Source organism: Salvelinus fontinalis, chromosome 19, assembly GCF_029448725.1.
Source record: "Salvelinus fontinalis isolate EN_2023a chromosome 19, ASM2944872v1, whole genome shotgun sequence".
NCBI lineage: Eukaryota > Metazoa > Chordata > Actinopteri > Salmoniformes > Salmonidae > Salvelinus > Salvelinus fontinalis.
This window is the reverse complement of record NC_074683.1, coordinates 2609076-2621672: the sequence shown is the minus strand read 5'-3', so window position 1 is coordinate 2621672 and position 12597 is coordinate 2609076. Positions and strand designations below refer to the sequence as shown.

Below are 12597 nucleotides of genomic sequence, written 5' to 3'. Positions count from 1 at the left end.
CATCAAGCGAAACAGCCACAACTGTCAGTAAGAGTGTCCATGATTGAGTATTTGAATGAAGAGATCGAGATTAAACTGTCCAGTTTGAGTGTTTTTTTGCAGCTCGTTCCAGTCGCTAGCTGCAGCAAACTGAAAAGAGGAGCGACCCAGGGATGTGTGTGCTTTAGTGAACTTTAACAGAATGTGACTGGCAGAACGGGTGTTGTATGTGGAGGATGAGGGCTGCAGTAGGTATCTCAGATAGAGGGGACTGAGGCCTAAGAGGGTTTTATGAATAATCATCAACCAGTGGGTCTTGCGACTGGTATACAGAGAGGATCAGTTTACAGAGGAGTATAGAGTGCAGTGATGTGTCCTATAAGGAGCATTGGTGGCAAATCTGATGGCCGAATGGTAAAAAACATCTAGCCACTCGAGATCACCCTTACCTGCCGATCTATATATATATATGTTTTGTATTATTTTTATTTCACCTTTATTTAACCATGTAAGCCAGTTGAGAACAAGTTCTCATTTACAACTGCAACCTGACCAAGGCCAAGATAAAGCAAAGGAGTGTGACACAAATAACAACACACAGTTACACATGGAATGAACAAACATACAGTCAATAACACAATAGGAGAAAAAAAGTATATATACAGTATATAGGTCAGATAAGGTCAGATAAGGGAGGTAAGGCAATAAATAGGCCGTAGTTGCGAAATAATTACAAATTAGAAATTAAACACTGGAGTGATAGATGTGCAGAAGATGAATGTGCAAGTAGAGATACTGGGGTGCAAAGGAGCAACAAAAGTAAAATAACAGTATGGGGATGAGGTAGTTGGATGGGCTATATACAGATGGGCTATGTAAAGGTGCAGTGATCTGTGAGCTGCTCTGACAGCTGGTGCTTAAAGTTAGTGATGGAGATATGAGTCTCCAGCTTCAGTGATTTTTGCAGTTCGTTCCAGTCATTGGCAGCAGAGACTTTGGGAGTCTGCTGGAGCATCTAATTTGCTGAGTAGAGTGTTGGAGGCTATTTTGTAAATGACGTCGCCGAAGTCAAGGATCGGTAGGATAGTCAGTTTTACGAGGGTATGTTTGGCAACATGAGTGAAGGATGCTTTGTTGTGAAATAGGAAGCCGATTCGAGATTTAATTTTGGATTGGAGATGCTTAATGTGAGTCTGGAAGGACAGTTTACAGTCTAGCCAGACACCTAGGTATTTATAGATGTCCACATATTCTAAGTCAGAACCGTCCAAAGTAGTGATGCTGGACGGGCGGGCAGGTGCTGGTAGTAATTGGTTGAAGAGCATGCATTTAGTTTTACTTGCATTAAAGAGCAGTTGGAGGCCACGGAAGGAGAGTTGTATGGCATTGAAGCTCGTCTGGAGGTTAGTTAACACAGTGTCCAAAGAAGGGCCAGAAGTATATAGAATGGTATCGTCTGCGTAGAGGTGGATCAGAGAATCACCAGCAGCAAGAGAGACATCAAGGATGTATACAGAGAAAAGAGTCGACCCAGGAATTTAACCCTGTGGCACCCCCATAGAGACTGCCAGAGGTCCGGACAATAGGCCCTCCGATTTGACACACTGAACTCTGTCTGAGAAGTAGTTGGTGAACCAGGCGATGCAGTCATTTGAGAAACCAAGGCTGTTGAATCTGGCGATAAGAATGTGGTGATTGACAGAGTCGAAGCCTTGGCCAGGTCGATGAATACAGCTGCACAGTATTGTCTCTTATCAATGGAGTTTATGATATTGTTTAGGACCTTGAGCTTGGCTGAGGTGCACCCATGACCAGAAACCAGACTGCATAGCAGAGAAGATACGATGGGATTCGAAATGGTCGGTGATCTGCTTGTTAACTTGGCTTTCGAAGACCTTAGAAAGGCAGGGTAGGATAAATACAGGTCTGTAGCAGTTTGGGTCTATAGTGTCTCTCCCTTTGAAGAGGGGGGTGACCGTGGGAGCTTTCCAATCTTTGGGGGTCTCAGACGATACGAAAGAGAGGTTGAACAGGCTAGTAATAGGAGTTGCAACAATTTCGGATTATCATTGTAGAAAGAGAGGGTCCAGACTTTCTAGCCCTGCTGATTTGTAAGGGTCCAGATTTTGCAGCTCTTTCAGAACATCAGCTATCTGGAATTGGGCGAAGGGGAAATGGGGAGGCTTGGACTAGTTGCTGTGGGGGGTGCGGGGCTGTTGACCAGGGTAGGGGTGGCCAGGTGGAAAGCATGGCCAGCCATAGATAAATGCTTATTGAAATTCTCAATTATCGTGGATTTTTCGGTGGTGACAGTTTCCTAGCCTCAGTGCAGTGGGCAGCTGGGAGTGGGTGCTCTTATTCTCTATGGACTTTACAGTGTCCCTGAACTTTTTGGAGTTTACGTCTCCATAATCTAGCATGGGTAGGATGGTCATCTGAATCAGGGTTAGTTTGGCAGCTGGGGTGAAAGAGGAGCGATTACAATAGAGGAAACCAAGTCTAGATTTAACCTTAGCCTGCAGCTTTGATATGTGCTGAGAGAAGGACAGTGTACACTCTAGCCATACTCCCAAGTACTTGTATGAGGTGACTACCTCAAGCTCTAAACCATCAGAGGTAGTAATCACACCTGTGGGGAGAGGGACATTCTTCTTCCAGACCACATGATCTTTGTTTTGGAGGTGTTCAGAACAAGGTTAAGGGCAGAGAAAACTTGTTGGACACTAAGCAAGCTTTGTTGTAGAGCGTTTAACACAACATCCGGGGAGGGGTCAGCTGAGTATATTATATCTAACTCATGGCTCCAGCTATGCATCTGGTTTGCTAACTTGCAAGCTAAGTGGCTAGATGTCAAGATCAACAGCAGAGACATTCAAGCCCCTCCTGATCCTTGGTGCAGTGGTGTAAAGTACTTAAGTAAAAATACTTTGAAGTACTACTAAAGTAGCGTTTTGGGGTATCTGTACTTACTCTAAACATTTTTTTTTACTACTTTTACTTCACTACATTCCTGAAGAAAATAATCTCAATTTTACTCCATACATTTTTCCTGACACCTAAAAGTACTTGTTACATTTTGAATACTGAGCAGGACAGGAAAATGGTTCAATTCACACTTATCAAGAGAATACGTGGTCATCCCTACTGCCTCTGATCTGGCGGACTCACTAAACACAAATGCAAAATGTGTAGATTATGTCTGAGTGTTGGAGTGTTCCCCTGGCTATCCTTAAATTTGAAAAACATTAAAATGGTGCCGTCAGCTTTGCTTAATACAAGGAATTTGAAGTGATTTATACTTTCTTTTACTTTTGATACTGAAGTAAATTTTAGCAATTACATCTACTTTTGATACTTAAGTATATTTAGAACCTAATACTTTTAGACTTTTACTCAAGTAGTATTTTACTGGGTGAATTTAACTTTTACTTGAGTAACTTTCTATTAAGGTATCAATACTTTTACAGAAGTATCACAATTGTGTACCTTTTCCACTACTGCCCTGGGGCCGAAATTATATCTATTTTTAAAATAGCCCCCCTTGTGTACACTTCCGGTAATACCGTAAACCCCGGTATAGTACAGAAATGGTATGACGGTAGGAACATCTGGATACTGCCCAATCCTAATTAGCATTCAGTCACACCAGTAATCAGCGAGGGGATGTTCGCTTGGAGTCTTGGCTAATTAGCAGTCCTATCACACTTATAATCAGTATTTCATTTTAGGGTAACCCTACAGGTGTAATACCAAAACTTTTTAAAGAACCTAAACATACTTAACTGACTATTTCAACTAAAACATAGATATTTGGGGAAGGATATTTGCCACTTTTCTTTTTTCAATAATGCTTTTAACTTTAGTGTTATATTTATTTATTAAAGGGTTTGTGTGGGTGGCTGCTACAGTAGGAGGTATGACAAATTTTCTTCAGTAGAAGGCCCAATCTTTGTCAGGGAAATGTTTTCTAAAATAAGTCTCCCTATCAAGAGCAATGTCTAGCTCTTCTATTATTTCAAGCGTTATTGTCACCACATGCCAGGGGATTGTGAATTTCAATCCAAAGCTTTAAAACCCACATCCCACCCTGTTGTCAAAAACAAAGTCTGAAACTCCCGACTATTAGATAAAAGTGAAGAAAAGTAAATAGTGAGACAAGCAGGGATATTTTTTTTTTCAAATTCAAACCCAAGAAAGGGCATTTGTATTCCTTTCTGATTCAATGTTGTTTCCTAAGATTGATTTTAGTCAACTGGACTTTTTGGTGGATGGAAGACAGTATCGGGAAGCAGTTCCATATTTAAAAATCAGTCTGATGTGAGATGTTTCATTATCTGGGTTTTCAACAGTAATATCTCATTGCCACCATACAATTAGGGGCTTAGTCAGAATCAAAAGTTGCTCATTCGTTAGTTTTGTACATAACAAACTGATAAGTAGACAAAAAACAACAAAGACATTAGCAACAAGATATTTCAGAAGGTGTCTCCAGTAACTTCTGTATGTAATGTCAACAAACAACATACAGTGCCTTGAGAAAGATTTCATATACTCGTATACAGCCTGAATTCAAAATGTATTAAATATATTTATTGTGTTGCCAATGTACACACAATAGCCCAGAGTGTCACGCTCTGGCCTTAGTATTCTTATTTTTCTTTATGTTTTTTAGTTAGGTCAGGGTGTGACATGGGGAATGTATGTGTTTTGTAGTGTCTAGGGGTGTTGTATGTGTATGGGGCAGAGTAGAGTAATGTTGTCTAGTTATGTCTATGGCTGCCTAGATTGGTTCTCAATCAGAGACAGCTGTCATTCATTGTCTCTGATTGGGATCCATATTTAAGGCAGCCATAGGCAGTAGGCTTTTGTGGGGTGTTGTCTATGTCTATGTTCTATGTTGCATGTGTGCACTTAGTTCTGTTTAGCTTCACGTTTGTTTTGTTCATTTTGTACGTGTTTGTTTATTCCTTCATTAAAGAAGATGTATTTTTCACGCACTGCGCCTTGGTCCTCTCTTTCTCAAGAAGACGATCGTGACACAAAGTAAAAATGTTTTTTTTTCAAATGTTTGCAAATTTATTGAAAATGAAATACAGAAATATCTCAAATATACACACCACTGAGTCAATATTTTGTAGAAGTCCTTTGGCAGTGATTACAGCTGTGAGTCTCTAAGAGCTTCCCACACCTGGATTGTGCAACATTTGCCAATTATTCTTTTCAAAATTCTTCAAGCTCTGTCAAATTGATTGTTGGTCATTGCTTGACAACCATTTTGAGGTCTTTTTTTCAAGTAGATTTAAGTCAAAACTGTAAATTTGACATTGTGTTTTTGGTTATTGTCCTGCTGAAATGTGAATTATCTCCCAGTCTATGGTGGAAAGTAGCCTGAACCAGGTTTTCCTCTAGGATTTTGCCTGTGCTTATCTCCATTCCATACATTTTTTATCCTGAAAAGCTCCCCAGTCCTTAATGATTACAAGCATACCCATAACATGAGGCAGCCAACACTAATCTTGAAAATACGAAGAGTGGTACTCAGTAATGTGTTGTGTTGGATTTTCCCAAAACATACCACTTTGTGTTCAGGACAAAACGTTAATTGCTTTGCCACATTTTTAGTAGTATTACTTTAGTGCCTTGTTGCAAACAGGATGCATGTTTTGGAATATTTTTTTATTATGTTTCATTCGTTTCACTGTCAATTAGGTTATTATTGTGGAGTAACTACAATATTGTTGATCCATCCTCAGTTTTCTCCTGTAATAGTCATTAAACTCTGTAAATGTTTTAAAGTCACTATTGGGTGGTTTCCTTCCTCTCTGGGAACTGAGTTTGAAAGGATGCATGTATCTTTGTAGTGACTGGGAGTATTGATACACCATCCAAAGTGTAATTAATAACTTAACCATGCTCAAAGGGGATTTACTGTATACTTTTCTTTATTTTTACCCATCCAATAGGTTCCCTTCTTTGCGATGCATTGGAAAATCTCCCTGGTCTTTGTGGTTAAATCTACGTTTGAAATTCACTGCTCGACTGAGAGACCTTCAAATCAAATTGTATTAGTCATATGCGCCGAATACAACAGTGAAATACTTACTTACGAGCCCCTAACCAACAATGCAGTTTAAAAAAATACAGATAAGAAAAATAAATAAAAGTAACAAGTAATTAAAGAGCAGCAGTAAAATAACAATAGTGAGACTATATAATGTAACAGGGGGATACCGGTTCAGAGTCAATGTGCGGGGCGGTTAGTTGAGGTAATATAGTAACAACAGAGAGTAGCAGCAGTGTAAAAGAAGGGGGGACAATGCAAATAGTCTGGGTAGCCATTTGATTAGATGTTCAGGAGTCTTCTGGCATGCGGGTAGAAGCTGATTAAAAGCCTCATGGACCTAGACTTGGCGCTCCGGTATCGCTTGCCATGCGGTAGCAGAGAGAACAGTCTATGACTAGGGTGGCTGGAGTCTTTGACAATTTGTTGGGCCTTCCTCTGACACTGCCTGGTATAGAGGTCCTGGATGGCAGGAAGCTTGTCCCCAGTGATGTAGTGGGCCGTTTGTACTACCCTCTGTAGTGCCTTGCGATTGGAGGCCGAGCAGTTACCATACCAGGCAGTGATGCAACCAGTCAGGATGCTCTCGATGGTGCAGCTGTAGAACCTTTTGAGGACCCATGCCAAATCTTTTCAGTCTCCTGAGGGGGAATAGGTTTTGTCGTGCCCATTGAGGGAAAGGTTGTTGTCCTGGCACCACACGGCCAGGTCTCTGAACTCCTCGTCGTTGTCTGTGATCACTGTTGTGTCATCAAACTTGATGATGGTGTTGGAGTCGTGCCTGGCCGTGCAGTCATGAGTGAACAGGAAGTACAGGAGGAGACTGAACACGCACCCCTGATTGGCCCCTGTGTTGAGGATCAGCATGGCGGATGTGTTGTTACCTATCCTTACCACCTGGGGGCGGCCTGTCAGGAAGTCCAGGATCCAGTTGCAGAGGGAGGTGTTTAGTCCCAGGGTCCTTAGCTTATTGATGAGCTTTGAGGGCACTGTGGTGTTAAACGCTGAGCTTTAGTCAATGAATAGCATTCTCACATAGGTGTTCCTTTTGTCCAGGTGGCAAAGGGCAGTGTGGAATGCAATAGAGGTTGCATCATCTGTGGATCTGTTGGGGTGGTATGCAAATTGGAAATTGGAGTGGGTCTAGGGTTTCTGGGATAATGGTGTTGATGTGAGCCATGAGCAGCCTTTCAAAGCACTTCATGGCTACAGACGTGAGTGCTACGGGTCGATAGTCATTTAAGCAGTTCTTGGGCACAGGCACTATGTTGTTCTGATAAAAACATGTTGGTATTACAAACTTTGACAGGGAAAGGTTGAAAATGTCAGTGAAAACACTTGCCAGTTGGTCAGCGCATGCTCGCAGCACACGTCCTGGTAATCCATCTGGCCCTGCGGCCTTGTGAATGTTGACCTGTTTAAAGGTCTTACTCACATCGGCTGCGGAGAGCGTGATCACACAGTCTTCCGGAACAGCTAGTGCTCTCATGCATGTTTCAGTGTTCTTTGTCTCGAATCAAGCATAGAAGTAGTTTAGCTCGTCTGGTTGGCTTGTGTCACTGGGCAGCTCTCGGCTGTGCTTCCCTTTTTAGTCTGTAATGGTTTGCAAGCCCTGCCACATCCAACGAGCGTCAGAGCCGGTGTAGTGTGATTCAATCTTAGTCCTGTATTGACGCTCTGTCTGTTTGATGGTTCGTTGCAGGGCATAGCAGGATTTCTAATAAGCTTCCAGGTTAGAGTCCCGCTCCTTGAAAGCAGCAGCTCTAGCCTTTAGCTCGGTGCGGATGTTACCTGTAATCCATGGCTTCTGGTTGAGGTATGTACGTACTGTCACTGTGGGAACGACGTCATCGATGCACTTATTGATGAAGCCAATGACTGATGTGGTGTCCTCCTCAATTACATCAGAGGAATCTTATTCAAGTCTGTGTTAGCAAAACAGTCCTGTATCTTAGCATCTGCTTCATCTGACCACTTTTTTATCGATCTAGTCACTGGTGCTTCCTGATTTAATTTTTGCTTGTAATCAGGGGGATAGAATTATGGTCAGATTTGCCAAATGGAGGGTGATGGAGAGCTTTGTATGCACCTCTGTGTGTGGAGTAAAGGTGGTCCAGAGATGTATTACCCCTGGTTGCACATTTAACTTCTTGCGACTATAGGGGGTGCTGTTTCAAATTAGCATAATTGTCTCTACAGATGAAACGGCTTCCTACGCAATTCTTGATCGTACAATATGCATATTATTACTATTATTGGATAGAAAACACTCTCTAGTTTCTATAGCCGTTGGAATTTTGTCTCTGAGTGGAACAGAACTCATTCTACAGCAATTTCCCTGACATGGAGTCAGATTTCACACATTTTGGCCCCTGATCTGGAGTCAGTTTAAAGGCCACTGTGAACGCTATGAGTGCTTACGTCTTCCCCTGGATGCCTTTACGTGATGACGCTTTGAATGGTATCGATTGCGCAATCACAGCCACTATAAAGGAAAAAAACCTGTAGGTAGGAACTCTTTTCCAGCTGCGCCGGACGCGCGGTGGACACCGACCTGCTCTTTTTCCAAGCATTAGTGTAGCCAGTTATATTGCTCCGTTCATGTTTTCACCCGGTGTTAACAGCATCATAAGGTAGTTAATTTGAACCGTTGTATAGCAATTTATATCCTTTTAGTGCGATTTTGAGGCATTGCTTTGTTGTGCACTTTGACGTGCTGGGCACATTTCGGGCTCCCGGTCGTATGTTAGTGGGCATTTCGACGGACAAGTGGACATCTTTCGACCAAAAGAAGATTAGACCCAAGAAAGGATTCTTTGCCCAAGATTCTGATGGAAGAACAGCTCACAGTAAGAACAATTTATGATGATAAATCGTGTTTCTTTCGAAAAATGTTAAAGCTCACGCCGCCATCTTGTTCTGTATAGCTTCGCTTGGCGCAACCTGTATTGAAAAGTAAGGATAATTTAAAAAATGTAAATCAGCGATTGCATTAAGAACTAATTTGTCTTTCGATTCCTGTCAACCCTGTATTTTTTAGTCAAGTATATGATTAGCTATTGATTAAACTAGATCACTCAAAGATGGCGACCGACATTTCCAGGCTTGTTTTGCTACTATTTTCATTGTATAACCACGTTTTTTTATGGCTAAATATGCACATTTTCGAACAAACTTTATATGTATGTTGTAATATGATGTTACAGGAGTGTCATCTGAAGAATTCTGAGAAGGTTAGTGAAAAAATTAATATATTTTGGCGATGTTTACGTTATCGCTCTCTTTGGCTAGAATCAATGCTGGGGTAATGTTTGCACATGTGGTATGCTAATATAACGATTTATTGTGTTTTCGCTGTAAGACACTTAGAAAATCTGAAATATTGTCTGTATTCACAGGATCTGTGTCTTTCGATTAGTGTATGCTGTGTTTTTTTACGAAATGTTTGATGATTAGTAATTAGGTAAACATGTTGCTCTATGTATTTATTCTAGTCCATTTGTGACGGTGGGTGCAATTGTAAACTATGATATCTACCTGAAATATGCAAATTGTTCTAACAAAACCTATCCTATACCATAAATATGTTATCAGACTGTCATCTGATGAGGTTTTTTCTTGGTTAGTGGCTATCAATATCTTAGTTTAGCCGAATTGGTGATAGCTACTGGTGTTGAGAGAAAATGGTGGACAAAGAAAAAGGGTGTCTTTTGCTAACATGGTTAGCTAATAGATTTACATATTTTGTCTTCCCTGTAAAACATTTTAAAAATCTGAAGTGGTGACTTTATTCACAAGATCTGTATCTTTCATTAGGTGTCTTGGACTTGTGATTTAATGATATTTAGATGCTACTATTTAATTGTGACGCTATGCTAGCTATGCTAATCAGTGTGGGGGGGGGTGGGGGGTGCTCCCGGATCCGGGGTAGATACTCGTGAAAGGTTAACATGCTGATAGAAATTTGGTAAAACTGATTTCAGTTTCCCTGCATTAAAGTTCATGGCTACTAGGAGCGCCACCTCTGGGTGAGTGTTTTCTTGTTTGCTTATGGCGGAATACAGCTCATTCAATGCTGTCTTAGTGCCCACCTCAGTCTGTGATGGTATGTAAACATCTACGAAAAATCTAGGTATATAGTGTGGTCTACAGCGTATCATGAGATACTCTACCTCAGGCGAGCAATAGCTTGAGACTTCCTTAGATATTGTGCCGTTATTTACAAAAATCCATAGTCCGCCGTTCCTTGTCTTACCAGACGCCGCTGTTCTATCCTGCCGGTGCAGCGTATAACCAGCCAGCAACATGTTGATAGTGTCGTCGTTCAGCCAATGACTCCGTGAAGCATAAGATATTACAGTTTTGAATGTCCCGTTGGTAGTTTAATCTTGCGGGAAGGTCATCTATTTTATTCTCCAAAGATTGCACGTTTTCTAGCAGAATGGAAGGAAGTGGGGGTTTATTTGATCGCCTACGAATTCTCAGAAGGCACCCCGCCTTCTGGCCCCTTTTTCTCCGCATCTTCTTCACACAAAGCACGGGGATCTTGGCCTGTTCCCGAGAAAGCAGTATGTCATTCGCGTTGGGCTCGTCAGACTCGTTAAAGGAGAAAAATGATTATGCTGGTCAGTGTTGAGTAATCACAGTCCTGATGTCCAGAATTTCTTTTCAGTCATAAGAGACGCTAGCGGCAACGTTATGTACAAAATAAGTTAAAAAATAAGTTACAAACAACACAAATAAACAAACAAAATACATAATCGGTTGGGGACACGTAAAACTTCAGCCTTCTTCTCCGGCGCCATTGTTGACCTTACATATAATTGTATGTGTGGGGTACAGAGATGAGGCAGTCATGACAAAAATCATGTTAAACACTAGTATTGCACACAGATTGAGTCCATGCAACTTATTATGTGACTTGTTAAGCAAATTATTACTCCTGAACTTATGTAGGCTTGCCAAAACAAAATGGTTGAATACTTATTGACTCAAGATATTTCAGCTTTTCATTTTTTATTCCACTTTGACATTATGGGGTATTGTGTGTAGGCCAGTGACGAAAACAATCAACATTTAATTGATTTTTAATTCAGGCTGTAACACAACAAATGTTGAAAAAGTCAAGGGGTGTGAATTATTTCTGAAGACACTGTATGTACTTACATCACATATTGATTTAAACTACGTATTGGCTTGACCTGCTTCGGTGAACCACAGTGTTGATTAATGTAACAGACAGTGTCAGTAACCTCACCTCTCAGTGCTCCTGCTTTATTTGAACAGGTTTCTTCTCTGATGGTTTCTATGCTGCAGGGCCAGTGTGTAACCGGACTTGGGATGGGTGGCTGTGCTGGGACGACACAGAGGCAGGCTTCACTTCAGAACAGTACTGCCCTGACTACTTCCAGGACTTTGACCCCTCAGGTAACCCCGAAGCCCATGAAGTGCCCAATGACATAGGCTAGAGCTCCTGGGGATTGCGGACCCATGTCATTTCAACCCATAACTCCCATCAACAATGCTCAATTAAATGCCCAAAATGTAACTTTGAATCATTTTAGCTATTTCAGATGTGTCATGTGCTGTCCTATTTATAACTTTTTTGATAGACTGTGGCTGCTATCAATGTAATTTTCTGCATCATTTCCAATTTCCCATATTTCGTTGTTTGTAAAAAATAAAATATTATTTAAAGATATTTTAGATATTTTCCTTTTTAAAAATTATTTTCCTCTAACTCTACCACCCCTCCCCTAGTTGGAGTACACTAATTACATAGATGTCCCTTCTTTATTATTTTCCCCTAACCCTACAACCCCTCCCTAATTGGAGTAAGCTAATGGACAACAATACTGAGGCGTCCACTTCCAGCGTATACATACTACATACATTTCACAGACAGTATATTTTACATTAGTCATCTTTTGTTTGTTTTTAGTCCCAGCCTACAGCTACCCTCAACCCCTCCCATCTATCTCTGAAGACCATCCATTTTTCCATTGAGTAGCTGGAATCTTTGAACATTTTTGGGGTCTTCCTCTGACGCCTGGTACAGAGGTCCTGGATGGCAGGGAGCTTGGCCCCAGTGATGTACTGGGGCGTACTCACCACCCTCTGTAGCGCCTTGCAGTTTCCATACCAAGGGTGATGCAGCCAGTCAAGATGCTCTCAATGGTGCAACTCTAGAACTTTTTGAGGATCTAAGGGTCCGTGCCAAATCTTTTCAGCCTGCCACACAGTTGTGGCCTCTTCATAACTGTGTGGGTGTGTGTTGACCATGTTAATTCCTTAGTGATGTGGACACCAAGGAATTTGAAGCTCTCAACCCGCTCCACTACAGCCCCATCAATGTGGATGGGGGTGTGCTCGCCCCTCTATTTCCTGTAGTCCACGATCAACTCCTTTGTCTTGCTGACATTGAGGGAGAGGTTGTTGTCCTGGCACCACACTGCCAGGTCCCTAACCTCCTCCCTATAGGCTGCCTCTCCAGGACGGGAGTAGTAGACCCTTTGTCTAATTGAGTGATATCAGTGGTAGTGAAATTGAACCTAAAG

At 41.6% G+C, this 12597-nt stretch overlaps 1 protein-coding gene across 3 annotated transcripts in view; it reads left to right on the top strand.

The window, feature by feature from the left end:
- LOC129816148 (calcitonin gene-related peptide type 1 receptor) overlaps positions 1-12597 on the top strand; it is a 47560-nt gene that overhangs the window by 23414 nt on the left and 11549 nt on the right. For 2 of the 3 annotated variants that reach the window (XM_055870361.1, XM_055870360.1), the window contains exon 4: positions 11327-11467. In XM_055870361.1, coding sequence (XP_055726336.1) covers positions 11327-11467 — 141 coding nt within the window. The remainder of the gene's footprint in view (positions 1-11326; positions 11468-12597) is intronic. The other variant, XM_055870362.1, reaches the window with a different exon arrangement.